At 31.6% G+C, this 25,004-nt stretch overlaps 3 protein-coding genes and 1 non-coding gene across 6 annotated transcripts; 3 read left to right on the forward strand and 1 right to left on the reverse strand.

The window, feature by feature from the left end:
• The first annotated feature begins 512 nt into the window (after positions 1–512).
• On the forward strand, positions 513–5,729 carry LOC148228789 (uncharacterized). Of its 2 annotated transcripts, XM_088199611.1 has the most exons (10): positions 513–654; positions 840–1,052; positions 1,115–1,145; positions 2,445–2,555; positions 3,670–3,823; positions 3,898–4,071; positions 4,284–4,487; positions 4,552–4,722; positions 5,002–5,191; positions 5,261–5,729. In XM_088199611.1, exons 1-10 carry the CDS (start codon positions 538–540, stop codon positions 5,486–5,488), a joined length of 1,593 nt encoding a protein of 530 aa, XP_088055737.1. In that variant the 5' UTR covers positions 513–537; the 3' UTR covers positions 5,489–5,729. The 2 variants fall into 2 exon arrangements, with proteins under 2 accessions (XP_088055737.1, XP_088055738.1); XM_088199612.1 differs by lacking the exon at positions 2,445–2,555.
• A 1,543-nt stretch (positions 5,730–7,272) lies between these two features.
• LOC148228790 (uncharacterized) lies at positions 7,273–11,263 on the forward strand. The gene is made up of 6 exons (XM_088200753.1): positions 7,273–7,457; positions 7,527–7,917; positions 7,982–8,173; positions 9,145–9,346; positions 10,493–10,666; positions 10,736–11,263. The coding sequence occupies exons 1-6, from the start codon at positions 7,284–7,286 to the stop codon at positions 10,953–10,955; spliced, it is 1,353 nt and encodes a 450-aa protein (XP_088056879.1). The 5' UTR covers positions 7,273–7,283; the 3' UTR covers positions 10,956–11,263.
• Positions 11,264–14,447: 3,184 nt separating this feature from the next.
• Positions 14,448–20,288, reverse strand: LOC148228791 (uncharacterized). Of its 2 annotated transcripts, none has more exons than XM_088200165.1 (9): positions 20,034–20,288; positions 19,159–19,579; positions 18,829–19,078; positions 18,588–18,761; positions 16,269–16,472; positions 16,036–16,206; positions 15,790–15,970; positions 15,543–15,711; positions 14,448–15,459 (listed from the first exon to the last, which is right to left on the reverse strand). In XM_088200165.1, the coding sequence occupies exons 1-9, from the start codon at positions 20,271–20,273 to the stop codon at positions 14,831–14,833; spliced, it is 2,439 nt and encodes an 812-aa protein (XP_088056291.1). In that variant the 5' UTR covers positions 20,274–20,288; the 3' UTR covers positions 14,448–14,830. The 2 variants fall into 2 exon arrangements, with proteins under 2 accessions (XP_088056291.1, XP_088056290.1); XM_088200164.1 differs by having other exon boundaries at positions 14,448–15,474.
• A 3,883-nt stretch (positions 20,289–24,171) lies between these two features.
• On the forward strand, positions 24,172–24,242 carry TRNAG-GCC (transfer RNA glycine (anticodon GCC)). The gene has a single exon. It is a non-coding gene; the product is annotated as a tRNA-Gly (tRNA).
• The last annotated feature ends 762 nt before the right edge of the window (positions 24,243–25,004 follow it).

Consider the following 25,004-nt stretch of genomic DNA (forward strand, 5'->3'; position numbering starts at 1 on the left):
GTTAATTTAAAGGAGGTTACATAGGGGATAGGATTTCGAATCCAAATGTATCTCTACTTATTATTATTGGCTACTCAAATGCTAGCTTTTTGTTACTAAGTAGATAAAATATTTTTTTGCTACTTGTTAAGAATATTGGTGCCACGTTCAGAAACTAATGGTTATGAACATTTCATGAACATTTGGCCATAACTGCTATGCAAGCATTGCTCACGTGGCAATTGTTCGCACGAACTTTGTTCACAGGAAGATTGATCACGCGGATTATTGCTCACACGTCACAAATATTCGTGTGACCAGTTGCCACGTGAGCAATAGTTCGTTCATCCTACATAAATACGTTCTAAAATTTAAAACTAAAGTTTTATTTTTATATTTTTAGTTCTGAAATAAAAAAAAATATTGCGTCATTAATTTTGCACGTATGACTCAATAAACAACGATAGATATTTTTTAGTCCAAAGCATATTTTAACTAGCTGTCAAATACTTTTTAGGTTCATGGTCAATATTATGTTGCTGTGGACCACGAGCGGAGATGGCGGCTCGGTTCACGGCTGTGTGCCGGCTTTGCGGCGGAATTCGACTCGACGACGAGGATTCCGGTTGCAAAGGCCGACTCAAAGACCTCATTTTGAAATACATCGGCGTTCCCGTAAGTTTTTTGTAGTTATATTCCATCTCGGCTTCATTTGAAAGCTTAAATGACCTTCGGATTGCATTGTTTTGACGGAATATGCCAATAAACGTCACTAAGCTCATATATAACCTCAAAGCTGTTAATTTGTTTTAAACTGCGCAATGTTGATAATTAATACCTACGTTTCTATATTATTTCAGATTAAGGATGACGATATACTTCCAAAAAGTGTGTGCATGCAGTGTAGCGATAAAATAGAACAATTCCACGTATACGTCGACGAATGTCTGAATACGCAGATTAAATTGGCGCAATACGTTGACGGCAGCCAAGAAGAAATCAAAGTAGAATCGTTGGATGAGTCTCCTTTGAAACTTATAAAGGAAGAAAATGATTCATTCGAAGATATTGCTGTGAGTATATAATGCATTATCAATTCAATCATAAACAATCTAACTATATATTTTAATTTCAGATCAAATTTGAGTCCAGTATTGATCTTGAAGGTAATTCAAATATTATTTGATAATGAAGTTCTTGGAATCGGGTATAATAATGACCACAGTCGGGCAACAAAATTATTTAGGGTTTTTTTCTTAAAAAGCCACTAATTTTGCACAAGAAATTTAGTCGCGAATTAAAAAAAATCCCTTAATAACCACTAATAAACGCTCGTTTCCGAGCGTTCCCACTGCGACGGCGATGGCACGATTTTATTGCTTTTGATGTGAATTTTTGTCTTCTGAGAAGTGATTATTGTTTTTGTGCTCTCCTACTCACTAAAATTCGGTTTGAATATACTTTGATCAGTCCTCTTATAATAAGTACATAGTAATATCGGTAAGGATGAATAAGTATGTATTTATTTTTACGCTTATTTTCTCCTGAGTGATGAGTTGGCTTAGTTTTTTGTAGTATTTTGGACTTGATCTAATAAAAGTTCTAATAAAACTTACATAAGGTTAGATTTGGGTTTTAGGACGTTTCGCAACTGTCAAATTGAGTTTCATAGACATTTTAGAGCAGCATATTGGCACCTATCAGTTAAATTATATTTTTGTTAGTAGAAGAAATGTTTCTATTGGTAAAAATTATTTGGACTTGACTAGTGAAAATATAACTGTAACATTTATACATCGGATGTAAATAAATAATGATAAGTATGTAAATATATATATATTATTACCTATAGAAAAGTTGAAATCATATAATTTTACTGACACCTGCCAGATCATTTATATTTTCACTGGTTAAACTATACATCTACTAGTGAAATGTGTTCTGATATGATTTTACTGAAATGACGTATTTAAAAAAATATTTTCAGTATAGATTCGAGTGTTTTTTTCTAGATTTTTATTTTAGGAATAAGCACATGAAAATAAATGTATTATTTTTTTATTTTACTGCATTAAATCTAGTTGTCAAGTTACCGATATTGCAATTTATAAAAACATTAAATTTGTATGATTCGGCTGGTGATGTTGTTGATTTTTAAAGTAATAAAGTCAACAATAATTTTCAAACAAATTTTAACACAAATGGATCCGAGTCTAAAAACTACAATCTGTCCCTTTGAATAATAATGTTTATTGTGAAAGTACTACCTAGAAAGTGGGTGCTTTTGAAGGCAATGTTCCGCTTTATATATTATATAATATGTATAAAAAGGGCTAAAGGAACTTAAACCTGAAATACATCAGTATATAGGTACATCAAAAACAACTGTAGTTTAGTTCAGAGTCATTATTTGAGGTCGATTTTTACTCTTTTTATAAATATATTTTTGCTATGATTTTTTCCAGAGTCGAGCCTCTCAAGGAGAACGGGCTCCAGGAATTTGTCCCCTCTCAGCAGGCTTGGTTGTAACTCTGCACAAATCCGACCTACAACTAGGGTTGACACCTCAGACCAAGGTCTCACCCAGAGATGACAAAATATAATACATTTTTTTTATTATTTTATCATATAAAAATAATATACATAAAAAATAATTTCAAGAATAATTCAATCAAGACAAATTACAAATATTACTTAAAAAAAAAAATATTTTTCAATGTATATTTTTTTTATCTGATATGGCTAAATTTACAATATCGAATTTTTTATAAATTCATGGAATTCTAGACATCATGTTCATGCTAAAATTCGAATTTTACGCGTAATTCTGCCTAGACCAATTCCATACGCATCTAATAGCATTCGTCTATGAAACTAATATGCTGCTTTAAAATGTTCAGGAAGACAAAGATGGACAAAATTTTTGAGGAGGACGTTTGATCACCTTATCTATAACTGCTAAAAAACAACGCTTTATAAATTCTGCATTTGTAAATGGGTTTCCTCCCTTCGCAATGAATTTTGAAATAATATAGCTAGAACGTAAAAACGACTCATTTTGAACACAGCTATTTAAATGTGTTTTGTTGACCCATTAAAAAAGCTTTTAATTTATTAAATTAAAAGCTTTTTTTAAGGAAAAACAGAAGCCACATGAAAGTTGTGTAATATGTGTGAACGAAATTTAGATGTGATTTAAACAATACATTATATATAATATAAAGAATACATATTTTGTTTTTATATTTATATAAAATTTATGCTGCTTTTAGTATCCGTTCAGCGAAGATATGCACCGATCCTAGCCTTTATTCAAGTAAGGTCCGAATGTCCTCTTCAAAAATTTTGTTTTTTGTCTTTCTTGAACAAAAATTCAAATGAAAAACTTTTTTTCTTTTAAGTTCCTGTAACAATTTCTCCTTCTCAAAAAATCTATGGTTTTTATGCTAGTGCTTTGGAAATGTTGATGGACGCCACCCTAATATGCGATATTGTTTATTTTATGTTGACAAAAAAAATTCGTTTCTTAAAAAATCGAATTTTATAACATTTCTAGTGATGCAATGACTATGGGTGGTCATAAGATGGTCACTAATAAAAATTCGATGCTGAAAATTTATAATAAAGTTCTAAGTATATATCGAACTATGATTGATTAACTCAAGTTATGTATTTATAATTAATTTATAGAAAATTACGATGATGCTATATCAGATGATTATGATTGCGACGATTCTGATATTAGTGTCAAGTTAAAGCCGTTGAAGAGGAGAAAGAATGACTCTCTACAATTGGAAAAGTCGAAAAAAAAGAGAACTCAACCATTTCTGACTAAATATATTATGTTAGATTATTACATTTAATCTCAATATTATTTGCTTTATATTTCAATTAATCGGTTTAATTGTTCTTTTTAAGATTTTCTTGTTATGTGTGCGAACAGAAATATGAAAACTGGTACCGATTGAAATCTCACATTAGTCAAACTCACAATCAACTGCCAAAAGTGAAGTGTATATGCGGATGTTTCCTAAAATCCAAGAGTGCTATATATCGACATGTAGCTGGCCACAATGATCCATCTAATTTTGCGTAATTAAAACATTGTGATATATGACGTCATATAAGTTCATTTTCATAATCTGAAACATTATTATGCGACCATGACATGTTGCTATTTTTCATTAATATTTATAGCAAAAAATAGAGCAAAATTTTTGTACAATGGTATTATGCAGATGAACTTATGGTATGACCTCTATGTGTTATCACTAAAGTATTTAACGAGGTAAATTATATTCAAGCTGCGATCAATGCCCGCGAATAACGAAAACTTTGGATGCCCTCAAAACGCACAAGATGAGGCACGTGCCCAAGACGGACCGAGTTTTTCAATGCTCATCTTGCGAGAAGACTTTCAGCTCCAAAGAAAACTTGAAATCGCACGAAAAAGTACACATTCCCATAACGGAGAGATGCATATTTCCGTGTAACATTTGCGGAAACAAGTAATTTTATTATATAATATGTCAATGTATATATCTCTCTTGAACGTTTTTTTTCTTGATTAAGATTTACGACTAAATCTGCTGTTGTCGGACATGTCAGGGCCGTTCACGAGAAGATTAAGCGGTTCATATGTGATATTTGTGGTTATGCGTGCAGCACTAGAGGCGAATTGGTCCAACATCGAGCTATTCACAGCGAAGAGAAGCAATTTGAGTGTAAAATATGTTTGAAAAGGTGATTTATATCAGTTAAATTTAAATTAAGGGAGGGATGTAATAATGATAAAATAGACTAGTAATGTTTATATGGGCTGAATAATTTGTAATATAACATAATTCACTTTTAGCCATTCACCTTCTTTGACATACCTCATGTGGCACCCACTTTTTAAATTTCCTTATGTTTTCCATTTCATGAAAAGTTTAATTATGACTTAAATTTGCTTTTATTGACACATTCAACATATCCCTTTAAAAAACTGATTTTTACTTTCAACTTACAATTTTATTACAGGTTCAAGACGTATTCGAATCTGAAAGCTCACATAGACATCCATCCGGAAACTTCGTATCCCTGCACAATTTGTGGTAAAGTATTGAACAGTCGACGTACTTGGCGTAAACATTACTTGGTTCATCAAGACCTGTATCAGCACAAATGTCCTCATTGCAATAAATCGTTCAAAAGAAGACACACCCTTAAAGTATTTGATTTTATTTTATTTTTTCAACACAATTTTCTGCATAATAATAACATTCAAATATTGTTTCAGATGCATATGGTTACTCATACTGGAGCCAAACCCGTTAAATGTCCGTGGTGTCCTCAAAGGTTTTCTTATAGCTCCTCGTTACGCTCCCACAAGCAAAAGTTGCACTACGAGCAAATGATGGCTTCGAATGGCGATAAGGAGCAAAATAAAGTCGTACAACCTTCAAATGAGACCTTGGACCAGGGAATTGCGATTACTATCAATTCGATCGTTACAATAATAGAATAGGCTTCTAGTATTTAAGTATATTGAAAAAAAACTATTTTATAGATATTTTACTACTGTAGTTTGGATTTTTTTGCTTAGTGAAAATTCTGAATATGTTTGTGATATATTATCATTTCTATTATTTTTATAAACATAATAATGTATAAATGTAAATAAGCATTAGCTATCATTCCGTCCCTAATGTATAAATATGTTATAAATAGAACACTGTGATTGTTATAATAAAAAATTTCATGACTTATTAATGTTATTTATAATTTTACGAAGGACAACACTGTTCAAAATATTAAATTAAATTAATCCAATAGTACTTTAGAATATGACTGATAAGCTTGCTTGTTTTTGCTTAGCTTAGCAATTCGACACCGTAGACGAGACTTTACAATGCGTAATAAATATTGAAATATGAGGGAAATAGTAATTTTTAATAACTAATGGAATTCCATATTCACATATTTAAAATCATTTAAGTGAAGTGAACTCAAAAATATTTTGTTGCTTGATTAACAGCCAGATCATATTATAACATGCAACATTGGAAAAAAACTGATCCTAGTTGGTAGTAATAGAGTTGGATGTTAATTTTTAATGGGGGTATTAACGAAGGACGAAACAGCTTAACCCAAAGATGGCGCTCCAGCAAAAAAGTATAAAAAAATAATATGTTAAAATAGTTGCACAGATCGAAAAATTTAATATTTTTACCAATAAACTGCTAAAAAATGTTGAGATTTAATTGGATGTAATACGCACATTTTTATGGTAAATCACAATTTTATTATCCCAGCCTGGGCGAAGTGGGATATTTTTAATGTGTTTGTATCCCATTTTTATGTGTTTGGCCACATATTTTTGCTTAATGGTATTATATCTTATAACATTAGTGTAAAATTGGAAAACCTAGAGCTACGCTGGCAGTTCAAAGCTATCAAGACGAAGTGACTTCAATTAGCGATGTGATGGAAGAATGTCTTCTGCCGGTCGGCACCTCGCCGATCGACGTGTAACTATGTCATATAATAACAATGTAATTAAATCAGATATTGAAACATTTGCAAAAACTAGCATGTGTCTCTACGCGGGGCCGGCTTTGGCGAGTGTGGATCATACATAAGAATTAAGCGCGAGCCCCCCCACCAAAAAAAGTTATGTAACGAATACAAAATTTATTCAATAATATACAAAATACACTGCAGGGGGCCTATGTGTATGTATTTATTTAGGTTTATTATGATCAAAACTTGGCGGTACTCTAGTAACACTGATAGACACTCTCCTCTTGTCGATGCTGACATTTAATTGATATTATTTTTCATAATTAAGGAAATATAACAAATGTTCGATTAATAGCTAAATAAAACAAATCAGAAGCTATCAGTAAACGTGTGGCTTTTTTTAAAAGTTCAGAAACTGATATTGTATAACCTTTATTTGTGATCTATAATATATTTTGTCAATGTTATTTTTTTTGTCCTTGACACTTGACAACACTGCTCTAGAATATGTTTAAACTTTTTCTGGTAGCTTATTATTAGCATTTGCATAATTAAAAAGCATTTACAGCAGCTTTGAATATAATCATCACATCATTCTGTACATATTATATAAGTATTATTTTTTATAACAAATACATTATTTTTATACTGATATTTTATTTTCTATGATTTTTAACCTATTAAAAATTATACTTAGCAACGTAAAATATAAAAAATATAGTATTGGCGATTTTAACAGATTAACGGCATAAAATAAATAAATAGAATTTTACTATGGCAACATTAATTGACATCTAAATATGTCAATGGCGGCTCAACTGACAGCTTTAGGTTCTGGAGACGAGATTTGTCGAACATGCCTTCGGAGCACTGCGTCGTCAGGAACTCCCAAACATTTGTTTCACTCGAGAAAAAAATCGGCAGGAACTACAGTTTTATTAGCCGAGATGCTTTCAGCCTGTTCGCCATACACAGTATACAAATTCACATTTTCTGTTCCATTTCATAAGATCATTTATAAAAATGTTATTCGCCATTTATAGATTACTGAATCTGACGGCTTTCCTTTGAAAATTTGCTGTCGCTGCTATAAAAAATTATGCTCGGCCTATAAATTCAGACTTTTGTGCGAGTCTTCGTACATTTCGTTTTTAAACCACACGTCATGCGCATTGAAACTCGATCAAGTCAAAATAGAGAGTTGCGACGGTCAAACGCAAAACTCCATTGCGCAATTGGCCGAACCATACAAATCAAGCTTGAAGTCTGAAGAAAGTTTGTATAAATTCAACGATAGTAATTATGTTAAATTAGAAGACGATCATCATAATGATTTGGATTACGATGATGGGCCAAAGTATTCGCCCCTGAACGATGTTGACAACGTTAAAGATGAATTGGAGTCAGTTTGTAAAGAAAAACATTCAAAGAAAGGTTAGTGAGTTGTTTCGTTTTCGATTTATTTATCCTGGTTGAATTTAATATTAATTATTTTTAGGTCTTGATAAGAAAATGTATAAGTCGCTGAAGAAGAGCTTGAAAGCTAAGAAGAAATTGTCTTTAGAAGAGAAAAAAGATAGTCTCACTTGTGCTTATTGCGCTAGAATGTTTAAATGGAAGCATTTGTTGATAGCACATCAAGACTCGCATTTTGGGATTAAAAGATACTATTGTGAAATATGTAAAAAAGGTACGTATGATTTATTAGCGCTACAATTAAATGTTTGTAAACATATATTGTTGCGATCTGAAAGGTGCATTTTCTACACAGTCAATCGTCAATCTCGAATGGCTTAATAATGATGCCATTAAAATACGATACATGCTTTTTTATGTTATGTTACATTTTTTAAAATTTTATTGATATATCATTGTATATGCAAATTAATTAATCTATGATGTTATTCCTTTCATTTTCATTAATTTAAGCAAGTGACTCTTCTACAAATTACTTTTTTAACATGAACCATTTTCTAGATAGTTTTGCATTCATCATAATTAAATGTAGTACTAAAGATCATTTGAAAGCGAGTGGTAAATATGATAACCTGAAAGTTCTATATCTGGAGAATAATCATATGGATCATTTGATTGTCTTAAAAGAACTGCTTCTGTCCGTCATCCAAGTTGTTGGCGGTAGACTTTAGCTGTTATTAGGCGATTCCTTTAAACACATTACGGTCCGCTATTTTCGTGGAAATTTAATTGTTTATACTTCCATTTTTGACAAAAGAACACATTTTACGCTACCAAAATTTTATAAATATTTATATAAAATATTAAATGTTTATTATGTTTGCACAATATTTTTATAAGCTTATATTGTTTTAAACCTTAGAAAACGCTTGAATTGATTGCCGCAAAGTTTCGCTATCACGGGAAAACGCGTGAATGGGCTGTAATGTGTTAGAAAGTTTGTCAAAAAAATTCTTTTTGTTGTCATGTTTACATAAAGGCTTAATTTTTCATTCTCTGTGACAATTAAAAATTAATTATAGAGCAGGTAAAGAGGCACATATAACGACATATTTTGACAGCTTATAAAGGATCCGTACACTTAACTCCTGGACTTTTTCCATTGAATTCAGATGATTAAGCACTGTTGACAGTGAATATATGAACTCGTTCGCTAATCACTGTGTTACATTTTTTCATATTTAGATTACAGAAACGAGAAAGACCACAAGAGCTTCCACCGCAGAGGTCTCAAGTTCCAATGCGACACGTGTGCGAAACGATTCAACACCAAAGCAAAACTAGCAATTCATTTAGAGACACATTCGACAGATAGAGAAAAGATATTCTGTGATATAGACGGATGCGATCGAGTGTTTTTGAGCATCAATGGCTTGGATAGACATAAGTAAATATTACATTTTGTTTTGCTAACCTATTCTTGTCGTTGCTTTGTGACTAGGGTTCAATCGAATAGTCCAATTATTCCCACAATTTTCAACTATATGAATATTCAAATAATTTACCGAATATTCGTTTGCACTACCTTGAATGAAATTTGCAAAAAATCTTAGAATGACACAATTTGTACCGCTTCAAAATTCATAATACTTTATTTTGGTTCGAAATGCAAGACAATGAGACACTTCTTTTTAACCAAAAAATGCTTTTATGCCTTCGAAAAATAATATAGTAAATAGAATATTTATCGTCCGTGTCTATTATGACCGAAATTCGCAGAATTCGTTCGTTGAACGAAGCAAAACGTTGGAAAGGCCCACCATTTATTATCGTTTTACGCTTATCTCAAATCTTTGTGAAATTCGTGTTACGTTTTTGTATTTGTTGTTTCAATACGCAAAGATTTTACTTCAATTAGTTCAATAATTCGATTGCGATTAATTTATTTCTACTTATTTAATTTATATGGAAATTCGCACAAAACAAACGCCCATATAGATGCAATCTTTGTATATATAAAATTCGTTCAAACATTATTAGCTATTGTATATACAATAAATTTGATAAAATTATGTATTTAAAATGTTCCACCAATTTTGCTGAATTAATTCAATCGCAGCTGATCTTAATTCTGGTGATATGAAAAAGCTGATCAACATGTATATAATAATAAATTAGGCATTTTCCTTTTAACGCCCTCACTGATCAGTAGTTTGCGTATAACGATTGTAAAAATAATTAATTAATAATTAAAGTAATTATTATTAACCAATAAATTAATGTCGGTAAAAACCAAGAAAAAAATTATATATATTTGAATTTTCGAATACTTCATCCATTTTTTATTCAATATTCAAATAGTTGAAAGCAACGAATAATTGAGAATCCTACTTGTGACTCACAGCCACTGCCCGACTAGATTTTTTATTAAATTCCCTCGATACTTTTCTTCTTGTTCCACCAACAAACTTCGCACATATTAAATATGTGACAATAAACAAGTCAAAAAGAGGCATTCAATATTACAAGAAGTGACTGCTATTAATGCTTCTCATTGTCACATGAAATTAATTTAATAAAAAACATTTTTTAGGTTGTCACACACTGGTTTAAAAAATTTCATATGCCAAGTGTGCAGTAAATGCTTCATAGACAAATATCAATTAGAAGTTCATCTTCGGATTCATACGAACGATAGAAGGTTTAATTGCGGATTTTGTGATAAGAAATTTATTACGACGTCGGCTAGGAACGCTCATGAAAAATGGTAATTTTTATTAAATAATACAATAAGAACGATCCGAAAGAAAAAATATTGATTTTATGTGATTTTCAGGCACACTAAAGTGAAGAATTACGTATGTCAGCATTGCGAAAAAGGCTTTGTGAGTTCGTCAGGTTTGAAGCGTCACATTTTGTGTCACACTAAGGAGCAACGTCAAGAATGCAGATTCTGCGGAAAGAAATTCGCTAGGTTCGACAATAAAAAGCGACACGAGATGACTACTCATCAGTTGAACGATAAACCGTTGTTAGCATCTTCCGATCTTATGTAGCTAGTGTTTATTAATCACTACTTATTTTTATTTTTTTGGTCAAATATTCTAGATTAAGATATGATCAAATATCGATACCGCTTCATATAATATCTAATTTTAATATTATTGTGTATATATATATATTAGACAAATTGTTATGATATCGACAAAGACTACTTAGTAACTCAAAAAGTAATAAGTGTTAAATAATCTATATTCCAGTTTTATTCAATGTTGTTATTATATAATAATAGTAGCGACGTTATTTACTGACCAAATTGTTATCATTCATATTGTATTGTTGAATATATGTTTATATAAATCAAGAGTGCTTATTTTTTACTATTTATTAAAATGGAAATGTGTCGAAATAAAATAATATTATTTAAGAAATACTTAATAATATGAGTTAAATGATCTATGAACTAGAAAAATTTGGCCCGCATGAAAGTTACTGAAGGGAGTTAACCTTACTAGTTTTTGACAGAAAAAATAAATTAATTAACTTAAGAGGTTTTAAATGTTCTTCTTCCTCGCCTTTACATTTGCAAATTCTGAAATCACGTCTTGTAATGACATTTTTTAGACTTCATGCTCCATTGCTAATATAGCAAGTTCACTGAGTCTATATTGATTGACTGAATTTCTTTTACAATCTTTAATTAATTTTAATTTGCTAAATGTACGCTCTACACTAGCGACAGTAACTGGAAAACTGAAAAGCAATAAAAAGGCTGCATACACTTCAGAGAATTCGCTTTCCATACACTTATATTTTAAAATGATTAAGTCCGAAAATTGTTATATCGACATCATTTAGTTAAGATCATTTCTTAACCTTTAGAAGTCTAAAGCAGGGCGGGCCCGAGGGACAGGCACTACAGGCGATCGCCTGGGGCGCTAGACTTGTGGGGCACCATGATACCAAATAAAGATGTAGTATTCACCTTAAATAATATAATCTGATATTATTTGTCGCGCTTATGCGCTGACCTAAGTGATTTACTGTAAAGCAATAAAAACATGCATATATTATTTTTATTTGATCCGTATTCAAGAGGGTGGAAGCCGCGAAGTCGGGATGTTGAAAGATTAACAGTATGGAGAGGAAAACACCGACGGCGATTAAACGACTAAACTTCATATATACCGGTCATTGATTGGCTAGGTACACTGTTCCATATTTTTTAACTTAATATAAATCGAGCATCATCAACCGTTAGCCGGTTAAGTTAGGTTAGCTATCCAATTTTTTAAACTGCATATAATCCGAACATACACCGGCTGCAATCATATTTATCTTCCAACTTTGTTCCTGGTGTCTTCTAATTCTGATGAAGGTGGATACACTCTCTTCTTGGAAGAGGTTGTAGAGCTCCCGATTGTTTCGTATACGCCACTCGTTGCTCTCGTATATAGTGCCGTGTATCCTGCGAAGCACTTTTCTCTCGAATATGTCAAGCAGCCTTTCGTCGGCCCTGGTAAGTGTCCAGCTCTCTGAATCGTATGTCAGAATTGGTCTGATCAGCGTTTTATAGAGCAATATTTTTGTACGACGAGATAGTGTCCGTGATTTGATTTGTTTTATTAGGCTGAAATAGTATTTATTTGCTGACACTACAAGTCTCTTGATCTCCTTGCTAACATAATATGAATTATACATATAGTGACAAATCATATTAAGTTTTTAATAAAGACAGATACTGAAAAAACAGAGATACAGACAAGACTAAGAGAATAAATGATGTATATCCAGAAATAAATGAGGAGATTTTTCTGAGAAACGCTACCATATATAATTTGATTAAAGACATTTTATTGTTTGTAAACTCATTACTTTTTTTATGCAATAATGTAAATTAAATATAATAGATACAAAAAATGTTTTAGACCACTAAAACGCTGCTCGTGATAGATCCAAACTCATGATGTATTCATTATAATTGCTCTTATTCATCCTGTTATTACAAATTAATTTTATTACAATATTTTTAGTCTCTTGTCTTCACCTATTGCAGTAGCATGTTGCTGTTAACTTAACTTTCAACTTAAAATATTAATTTTAGGTTAAATTGATTTTATGATAAATTAAATATTTTATTGTGAAGAATTTATTCATTATGCCAAAAATTAGGTGGCACTCTGGTAACACTTAGGTGACGGCGGCGAATGGCAACACGTTCCTTAGCGGATCTCTTATTAGTCGGTTCGTGAAGCAGACAATTAATTTATTGTTTTAATTATTGCAAAATAAGTTTTTCCTTAATTACTGCAATCACAAAAGTAGCGTCGAAGCGAAGCATATGCTAAAAAATTATCGCCTCAAACGACCATTTTGTGACGCACGAAACGGTTTTATACGGGCTCAAAACCTAGACGTGTAAATTATTATCCATGGTTCTCAATCTAAAAACGTGCTGTTACAGTGAATGTGTATTTTTGTTCAAATACATTTTCAGCAGTAGATATATATTTCTACTAGAGAATATATAATTTAACTGCGTTAGTGAAATTATATGCTGCTCTTAAATGTCTATGAAACTATTTGACAGTTGCGAAACGTCCATTTTCTGTTCAAACCCAAACCAAACCTAATAAAAGTTCTATAAGTACTTAATTATAGTTTTAGAACTTTCATTAGGTCAAGTTCAAAATATTTCTCTGAGGGGAAAATAAGCAGAAGAAGAAGTAAAGACAGGTGTTACATCTCGCATATTGCTCCATAGTTTGTCTGCACTTTGATATTACACTGTTTTAAAAATATGATAGCTATCCTTACCGATATTACTACAAACAGAGTGTTATGCAAAGAATATTTGAATCTAATTTTGGTCAATAAGAGGGCGCAAAAACAATTATCCCTTCTCATAAGTCAAAAATTCACGTCAAAAGCAATAAAATCGTGTCGGCGCCGTTACCCAGCGTTCTCACTGCAACGGCGCCTACGCGATTTTATTGCTTTTGATGTGGATTTTTTGCTTCTGAGAAGGGATAATTGTTTTTTGTGCTCTTCTATTGGTCAAAATTCGGTTTAGATATGCTTAATTTGCCTCTCACTTATTGTAAGTGCTAATAATATATTTCTGAAGCATCTGCCACATCGTTTCCTGGCTTCCACTAAAGAGCGTTTCAAATGATGTATGATGTAAGACTTGATACAAGACTATTTAAATTTTCCGTTTTGTACGAATGGATTGTTTTAGGTTATTAATATATACATATTTGGCAAACCTCTTGGGGCCCCCCGATCTCAAGGACACACATGCGCTGTCCGTAGTTATACATAGTAGTTATGCTTAACTCGCACTTAGTAATTAGGTGGCACTTAAAAATAGAGATCTTTCAGTATCTCTGGATTATATAAAATCCTTACCAGTTTAAAGAATGATTTTTGTGGTATACACAACACAAATAGAGATTCATACAGTAGGAACTGTGCAAGTGATAATACAAAAAGCTTTTTAATTATTGATGCTTAGGAGTAGTGGTTTATAATAAAAGTTAATATAATTTTTGTGTTTGATTCAAACATATTATTTCAATAATAAAACAAAAGTAAATTTGCTACAATATAAATTACGTATATAAAATTATTTTAAATAAATTTTATACTTATGTACAAATTCATTAATTGTATAGATTGTTAGGAGAATAATTACAATAATTGATATATAAACAACATATCTAGAATTACACTGTGAGATTCAAATTGAGTTTGGAAACATTTCAGTTTAACAAATTAACTCATCATGCATTTCACAGTGTAATCAGAGCTTTAAATACCGATTTGGTCATTTGATTTAAAACTTAATCATTTTATTGCCAGTATATTGCATAGTCAAAAAATCAAATAAAAATTAAAAACACACATCACTAGTTTCACAAAAAAACACTCAATTTTGACTACCTCGCCCGTAGTGAATGCTGTACGGATGCGTTCCGGAAAATGAAGACGGAACTGGCGGCGCGTTATTATAAACGCTCTGCTCGTTGAAGAACGTTTGCGGCTGTTTGTTGAAGTCGTGAACGTTTTTGTACGCAGTCTCCGAGTAAACGGAAGCATTGTTCAAATTCGGTATTAACGTTATAGGCACATTATCGTAGTCTTCTTCGTCGTGGTCATGGAATTCTATGGACTCTTCGGCTCGGTGCGTTAAACTTTCGATCCTTCTCTTGTTTGCTACCGACGAAGCGTTCAGGTTGAGTGGAGACAGGCTCGACTCGTAATTGTGAAGCGGCGATGACTTCTCTTGCTTCGGAGGCGAAGGGTCATTCACTCGAGGTAGCATAACTTCGACGTCGGGTTTCTTGGTCAATGGCAACGGACCTTTGTTTTCGCTCAAATCTAAGGTTTCGCCGATTTTATCATTTGTGTTCGGAGGGAATGTTATGATGGGATTGGTGGACGATTCGGGGACTTTACGTTTCAAATTGGCGTAAATAACTTTGGGCGCATAGTGGACTTTTGGTTCATACGAAATTGTCGCTGAATCAACATCCTTGTTTTCGTCCACCGGAGCATCTTCAGACGGTGATACTGAAACGAATGCTGAGTTACTATTGCGAATTTAATATTTTTGTAAAATAGATTAGGGGAAAGCGTACCTATGATTTTATTACGCATAGCTTCGCCTGCGTCGTATATTCGCAGTTCATTAGGATGCATTCTACGTTTATGGGCTCTGCAATTTGATCCATTTGCAAAAGTTCGCGAGCACCAAGGACAAGAATACGGCCTTTTGCCGGTGTGTAGATTACTATGGTTTTTGAGATCCTAAAATATTTTTCCATGGTTACTCAAATACAAGATCGACAAATTTGCTTTAGACTCAATCTTAATAAGAAGACTAACCTTAGCTCTTCTGAAGCCTTTACCACACAACGTGCATTGATATCTTAGAAAATCATCATGGACAAAGAGATGCATTCTAAGTGTCCTTCTCGAGTTTAGCTGCATAGGACAATGTGGACATTGATAAACAGTATCGTTGTGGGTATCAGAATGAATCGACAGTCTCTGTTTGGTCTTGAAACTAAAAAAATATACGTAAAACATTAATAAACAACACACAAGACATGCTAACAAATCGATATTTACGTTTTATGGCAGACGTTGCAAACGTGCGGCCTTTCGTCACTGTGCCTCACTTGATGCTCTTCTAAAATCCCTTTAGTGGTGAACGCTCGTCCGCACTGATCGCACACAAACGGCTTTAACCGTTCGTGAACAGATTTAATATGCATTAACAAACTGCTCTTGGACGCAAACCTATAAATGAATTATGTTATTAATAAACATTCTTTTGGCGTTTATTGCATATATCGACTTACTTGGATTTGCAAAATTTACATAGATGTGTCAGTCTCTCTTCCATCGGAATGTGCTTTCGTTCGTGGTGCCTCAAAAGCTGCTGCGTAGTAAACCTCCTGGCGCATTTGCAGCACACGAACGGATGTTCTTCTTTAGGCAGATGCGTTATCATGTGTGATTGTAATTCTGTTTCGCGAGGAAACCGCTTGTCGCACTTTGTACAACTGAAAATTGTACAATTGATAACTTAACATGAATATAATAATTATAATACAACTTCAATTTCTATCCATGTATTAGACGTTTAGAGCTCACAAACTATGAGTACACGGATGAGAACATATAAATTATCTGATACTTAAACAAAAACTTTGGAATGCAAATAATGATAATTTTTAAAAATGGAACTTCGCATTTGTCAAAATATAATTAACCATTATTATGTCATAAGTTAATTAAATATTACTTCAATAAATTAAAGTGATTTCAAATTTTAAATTATACAATAAAAAAAACAAGGCTCAAAGGTTCATTAGGTGCCCAATGCATACTGGCGATTTTCTTGATGACATCTATAAGTGCCATCCGTAGTCAAAGGGATAAATATATTTTTATTCAAAATAAAACGAATTATATATATATATATACATAAATATTTAGACATGTCTTAAAAAAATCAAATAAAACACTAAACATAATTTTTTAAATTGACACGGAGACTATTATATACAAGACATCAATTGGCATCCGCGGTATTTAACATTCGGCAAGCTCATTACGCTAATTGATTTAACCAGTAGGTAAAGTGTTCAAATAAAAATATATTAATAAATTATATCTGTTTTTAGAAAAAAATATGTCACATTTTGAACAAACAGATTTATAATTTTGTATGCACTCCTCATAAGGACCTTTCGGATAATCGTAATTGACAAAAAGTGATATTGGAATATATTTTATTGAAATAAATTGGCTAGTGGTGCTCTAGCCCCTGGTATAAAAACTTAGGGAGGCATTCAGAAGTGCAGGGACGCCATTTGAGAGGGGCAGGTGAGGGCATTTGCCCCCCCCTTGAATTTGGGCAGAAAAATGCATGACATTTAATGAAATAGTATTAATCTTAATGAAATCGAAATATTTAAAAAAAAAGACCACTGACTGGGGAATTTTTGCTCCCCTCCCTCCTGGAAAAAGCTGAAACGACATCCCGATTCTAAACCAAAACTTCTTAAGCTATCCCTCAAAGAAAAGCTAAAAAAAGAGTCTTGAATTAAGGTCGAAAATATTTTTTAAAATAAGTCATTTCAGTGAAATCACATCGGAATACATTTTTACTAGTGAAAATATAATTTATCTGGCAGGTGCTAGTGAAATTATACGATTTCAACTTTTCCATAAATAGTAATATATATATACAATATTTATTAACATGCGATGAATAAATGTTACAGTGAAGTTATATTTTCACTAGTGAAATCCAAATACATTTTCACTAGTAGATATGTACATATTTCTACTACCGAAAATATAATTCAACTGATAGGCGCTAATATGCTGCTTTAAAATGTCTATGAAACTCAGTTTGACAGTTGCGAAACGTCCATTTGCTGTTCAAATCCAAACCTAAGTGAAGTCTAAAATTCAAACTATTAAAATTAAAAAAAAAAAAAAATTTTAACTCGTGGAAGACTGAAATATAATTTTATATATGATAATTTATATAGTTTAGTGTTCTAATCAAATTTTATTCGGAAAAATTTGTTTTATTGCTTGTTTAGAGAAACACATAAAAACATTAAAAATTCATAAAAACATGTGACACGCTATATTTATATCATATTAAAGTTGAATTTTACTTTAGTTTATGTTCAATACACAGAATTTTTAAGAATATTTTTTTTTCGACAAAAGAATACATGAATGAAAAGCAAAAAGATTTTTATTGGTACTTATAGATAACACAATAAAAGATCGGCATATAAAATATTTTTAGAAGTACCTGAAAGTAAAGAAGATTTTTTATACACTTTTTGTTTGAAATACGAAATATTAATAAACAGTCAGAATGATGATTGTTCATAAATGTCGGCAACTTAAGTCAAAACTTGACTTGCTTGCTTATTATATTAAAAAAAAACCCACAATAACATGGTTAGTTAGTAGCTCTAATATGCTGCTGAGGCATTTTGATCAATAATACTGAAAATGTACAACGGAACTATGGTTCGTTGTGTGATTGAATTCAATTTATAATTTGCTCACGAGCAATTTTACATCTCAATGTCACGATCTAATTGAATCATTTCATTAAATAGAATATCATATAAAAATATATTTACTCAAAACTATCAATCTTTCCATGACTAGCACAATGTCTTCCAATCGAAACTCTGGACGCTAAATATTTTCCGCAACAGCACAACACCTTAGCGCGCGAATTATGAATGTCACGGAAGTGCAAGCACAATGCGTGCCAATTCTTGCAGTTTTCTTTACATATGTAACAATCAAAGCTGAAAAAACATCAAAAGTTTAATACATATTCATACAATATAAACTATTTTTAATATATGTAAATACCTAATGATTGATTTGGCGAACTTTTTCTTTGCTTTCTTAACGGATTTTTTAAGTTCTAAGTTTTCTTTCAGCAGATCGATATTTTCTACGTTTTCGTCGCACGATAGAGGCTCTGCCTTTATATCAACCATTGGATTCGGAATGATTTCTTCTAAGAAATTGATATTCTTTGATTTGCTCTTTTTACGCTTTGCTTTGGGTGAATGTTTTAATTTTTTTGACGATTTCCTCTTTCGATCTAATTGTAAACCTATATAAAAAATATTATTAATATAGTCTTTATTCAGATGTGAGAAAAATAATTTAGAATAATATATAATGTCAGCATACCAGATATTGCTGATAGTGGTAAACTATCGTCTTCACTGCACGAATCTTCAATTCCGTCGTATGTTTCACCATCGGTTTCATTTTTTACTATAAACTCTCCCGTGTTATCATCAGGCCATTCGTTATCAGATGAATCAATCGGTTTCAGCGGTTGTTTCTCCACGTTTCCGATCGGATCTTCGTCCTCGGCTTTGATAGTACATATCGGGACAAACTTATCGACATCGTCCGTTATGAACTGAAGAAAATTCTTTCTGAACAATCGGCTGTCTTCGATCTTTTGGAAGGTCTCTTTGCCTTTGAGCAGCGATTGAAACATACATTGAACTCGTTCGCATTGAATGGCATACGAGTCGAATTTGCATAGAATTTCATGACAATGTTGACATATATTGATAGGAATTCCGACTTCCAATTGACTCTGTAAAAAAGTATAGCAATTAGTATTTTATTTTCTTCTTACTACAATTATGGATTAAGCTTATTTTACTATTTTTTTTGTTTTTAAAGTCTGTTAGAATACATTTATGTAATATAATAATGTAGCTTAAGATATCGTAGACTAAAATTTAGAATTTTGGAATTTGATCTAAAATTTTGTGAAATTAAACTTATTTAAAATATTTTACAAAAAGTAAAAAATATTGTTAATTTTAACTACTGCGGCGTATACGATTAAATAAAAAAACACACAAAGCTGTGGTGGATGAATATTAACATTTAGAAGAATTTGTAAAATTATGTTGATCTTAAAAATGTGTAATATGAAAAAAAAAATGGTCGAAACATGATTAGAATGTAGTTAAGGGTCATAATAGTAAGATAGAACGTTCCCTAATTGTGGTTTTAAGATTGATTTGTTTATGTATGTGTACTTGTATCGCGATTGAGAGGTACTTGGCGACCCGCTTGGCCGTCTCCGTGGGTTCTGTCATCTGGAGCAAGGGTCTGGAAACATCGTCTTCGCCACCGCATAGTCGACACCACATGGACCACGACATGGAAGCTGACGGAGAAATGTCATCCGTCACCATAGAGCTGTAACCCTTGCTCGCTAGGCAGCGATACGACTGCCAACATTCAGGGTTGATAGTAACACCACTTTTTTCGGCCATATATAAAAAAACATATTTTTTAATAAAAAATCACTTTGAATATAAATAAGCATAATAAAAAAATAATGTTAGCACCGCTCGTGATTTGTTAAATTTTGCGACAGAGATAAACAAGCAGGGTGAGGGTATTTAGTCGAAAAATGTAAAAAAGTACATTTCCTTTCTTTATCACAAAAATAATAAAAAATGAATATGTTGTATTTCATACAATTTTCATCGACAATTGGTTATTTATTTTTTCGGATATTAGATGCTTTCGTTTTTGGGTAGAATTTTTCGCACGCGATAAAAACTGATTTCTAAATTTTCTTTAGTTGTTTAATGTCTTCAACCAGTTTTTTAATATTACCATTTTTATATATTATTGATTATCTTTGTTTTTAAATGTTGTCCAAAGTAGAAACTCTAAAATGTGTTTTAAAATCCTTCAGGCTTCCACTAATAAAAAAGGCTAAATTTAACAAGGAATTATTTTAAGAGATTTAACATTTAAATACATATTTGTACTATAAAACTAATTGTTTATGCATTATCTTATTAATAAATGAACATTAAATATGTACGTAGATAAAGTTACATTTATTTAGTGTGTATTAAAATATATAAACTGCGTATTATTGGGTGTTTTCGGTACTTGGATGGGTCCACTTATACAATTTCTGAAATAGTTTTATATGCTTATTGACCCTTTCACCGCGGCTTTTATAGAAGTCATCAAGAAAATCATCAGTACTCATTGGGCACCTAAAGGCGCTATAAACCTTTGAGCCTAATAATATGGTAATTTAGTACAATTTAATGCTGTAATCACTTGAGTTTATTGAATCATAATATTTAAAAAATATGGCATGAATAGATGTCCCCCCCCCATATTAACAAATTACAAAATCGCGCAATAATATCTGCCGCGGTGAAAGGGTTAAAATAAAATAGATGTTAGGTGGAAGTACAGATGCAAAATGTGGCAAAGGTAAATTTTTCTTAATCTTTAAAAAAGGTAATCTTTTCGTAAATTTCGATACACAATTCGTACGAAATTGTTATCATTGTAGAACAATTAATAAATTTTAACGCATTGGGCGGTTGTTAAGTGATACATTTCGTAAATGTGTTGATGAAAACTAACATTTGACACTTTGAACACCCGTGATTATTGACAGTTGTCTGATTTACAGTGCTACCAACATAGGAAACTCGAATTGGATTACTCTGTATTTGCATTAAAATCACATAACAAAATTGGTCGAGAGCGTTTATTAGGAACATAATAATAATAAAAATACTATTAAAAGTTAATTTTTTTCAATGTCTTTACATACAATTTTCAGTATAAGAGTTGAAGTAATCATTTTGTTTATGCGTGGATGGCAAATTGTTAGAGACACGTGTTTTTAGTATTTTGCGATACATGTAAAATATATGCTTAAATTCGGAATAGATGAAAAAAAATATGAAGCAAATTTATATAATTTTTTTTCTTATTTTAAATACATTCGTTACAGAAAGTTATTCATAGGGCGTTCACTGTTCTGACTAACGCTCGCTCACACCTAACACTTATTGAACTTATTATAGTAAACATTTCTTATATTTCACTAAATTACAATAAATGCGCATTTTATTTTATATACTTATTACTCATTAAAAATTAACTCTATTTTATTATAATAAACGCAAATTAAACATTATTTCAAAACGTAGAAAACTATTCCAGAATTTTTAAACATATTTATTAAAGTATCCGACGTAATCTTATTTAAAAACACAAAAATATTTTTATTGTCCGATCAACGCCTTTTTAGCTTTCGATGGTAGCCCGCGTTTTCGTTTTTCACAAATTTCCAGATTCTTTGCTTCCAGAGGCGGATGGATCAATTTAAATTTAAATTTTTAATTTGGAACTAGTGAAAATCAGCCTCATTCACTCGACATTTGAGACGACATGAATATCCTACGGTGCTGCATTACAGCAATATTTCAACTGTTATGACATATGCATTTATTTGAAAGACTGCTATATTCTCGGTTTAATTTACAACTACATCGCTGGTTTTAAGTCACATTGTGGTCACTGGTTAGACGATGTTATTAGAGTGGTTGAGAGAATATGTAAGTTAAGGTACGGTTGAGGTCACATTTTAAGAAGAGATTATGTCTTAGTTTAAAATTTAAATTAAAACTAAAAAATCACATGTTTGTGGCAAGCAATTAAATAATGAGTAATAATCTAAAGAAGCTTAAAACACGGGAAACTCATTGCTGCATATTTTATAGATAAATTATTTTGGTGTTGGCAAGATATTATTTATCTTTTATCACCGCATTATGTTCTTTAGAACAGTACATACAAAACAGGGAAATTAATAGAATCTTCCGGTTTTAAGCTAACAAAGTACAGGTATTATTGTGAATCACCGAGGGCGTACTCCAAAACAAAAGGATCCTCGAGATCGCTCAGAATCATTGGAAACACAATACACAGACATATAACAATATACATACATATATAATAATTGTTAAAACGTGGATTATTTATGGAAGCGTCCTGAAAAGTAAGAATTCACAGCGTCTGGCGGTTATTCGATTCGTTCTTATGCGTTGTTTTGTTCGCCGTTAGCCTCCTTTCTCGAAAACAAATTGGACGTATTCACTTTTGAAAGTCAAACATTACGCGGCAAACGCCTCGAATGAAACCATTTAAATGTAAATTTTCAGAGCTGAACGCGCTCGCTCATTGAGCATTTTCGCCGAAAAGGACCTATAAAGCTTTATAATCGACGTGTTTACAAATTCGCATCGAGGATAAACTTTAAGAAGCAATTGCTTCTCTTGTTTACACTCATATAAAGTAACGGGCGTGTTTTAAATTCGGCGCTCAATACAAACAAAATAGCGGATTTGGCCATAATATTGCTAAATACGAGCACATACTTTTTGCAATACAGCGTAATTGATGAAATACTTGCATATTATATTTAACAACAATATACGATAAAAATGTTAGATACGTATATAATACATAGTCTTAATTGAAGAACAACCATTGTCACAAAAATATAAAAACTGTAAAATCTAATTTTCTAACACTTTATTTAAAACATTTAAATGTAAATTATATTAGAAATAAAATAATACACACAAAAAAAAGATAAAAATTAAAAAACAATTTAGATGTTACTCGTTTTTTTAAGATTTGCTGATTTTTCAATAGTGGTTTTACGGAGCTTGAAGAGAACACCTAGCACTATCCATTTCGTCAATAAAACAAATTTCGAAAAAAGAGAACAATGGCACTTTTTCAATTGTGGTTGGGCATTAATAAAATAAAATGACTGATTTGGTCAAAACAATTTTAAATTTGAGCTCATATTTTTTAACAATTGATAAAATTGAGATAAAATTAATTAATCATCCTGAAATAAATGTTATAATATTTTCTGTTACGAATATCAATAATAATATAAAAATAGTTAATTAAATATAAGCTTGTTTTTACCTAGGAAATAAAATGAGGAGAACGATTATGGGTATCCTTTATTATTACATTTATTTGAGTACCATTGAAATTTTAAAAGTTTCGTATTTTTGCATTGTGATAGTTTTTGAATAATTATCAAAGTGAACTTTACACAACATAGTAATAAGACACTTATTTACTTAAAAGTGTGAAAAAAGGTAAAATATTAGTAATAAAATATAATATAAATAAGTTCAATTACGCACAAGAGATGTCTCTAAATATTTATTTATTTTTTATGTATCGTACCTATTGAAAATTCAACGCGGAGTATATAAAATATGAATATTTTTATGGGTTTAACTAAAAGATATTTAATTAATGGTTTAATTATATCTGTAGTCTGCAATAGAACATTAATTTGGCCTCCAGTTCTAAGTAGCATCGGTGGTTCAGTGGTAGAATGCTCGCCTGCCACGCGGGCGGCCCGGGTTCGATTCCCGGCCGATGCAACTTTTTTGTTTTTTAATCGTATTTTGTATTTTAATTTAACATGTAGATGATATATTATTACAAATATATTCATATAATGACGTCACATACAATGTTTTTGTAACCTTGAAACGACATTTTAAGATACAATTTCGCAACAATTGGTCTCTGGGGGTAGAGAGGAGAATGTTTCGAAATATGAGGGGAATTTAGGTGGAGTATTTCTCCTCGCGCAACGGTAACTGTTAAGGGTAGTCGACCGAGGAAATTGGTTATGTCCACTATTTCCAACTTATTTTCGAATGGCACCTCCGAAGGCGAAATTTTGTAGTTACGGTGCAGGACGGCGGAAAGTGGTTTGTTGGCCAAAGCGATTATTTGAACGTCGCGCCATTTTATGACATAAGCTGCCGCACAAAATGCCGGACGCTGTAAATATAATATAATAGTTTGCTGCGTTTGTGGATATGGAATGAAACCGCTATTCTCACTCATCACTAGAGAAAAGAAAACATTGCGTTATAGTTGTGAAGTGGTAGTACTGCATAATATCGGAGAACGGTCAGACTTATAAACATAATTTATTTTAGTGTGATGTACACCAAATGTACATGTCATCTTATTATGTAAATATCTCTATAAATATGTCGAATAAAATGTGAATATTTTAGGCATTCCTCTGCGATACACTTACATGTTAAATTATATATGTATAATATACAAAATGGATTTATTGCGTAGCACGCAAGTAATATTTGCATACAGAGGTTTTCAACTGATTT

Source organism: Plectrocnemia conspersa, unplaced genomic scaffold (genome assembly GCF_051122295.1).
Source record: "Plectrocnemia conspersa isolate PC_06_02 unplaced genomic scaffold, ASM5112229v1 ptg000012l, whole genome shotgun sequence".
Taxonomy (NCBI): domain Eukaryota; kingdom Metazoa; phylum Arthropoda; class Insecta; order Trichoptera; family Polycentropodidae; genus Plectrocnemia; species Plectrocnemia conspersa.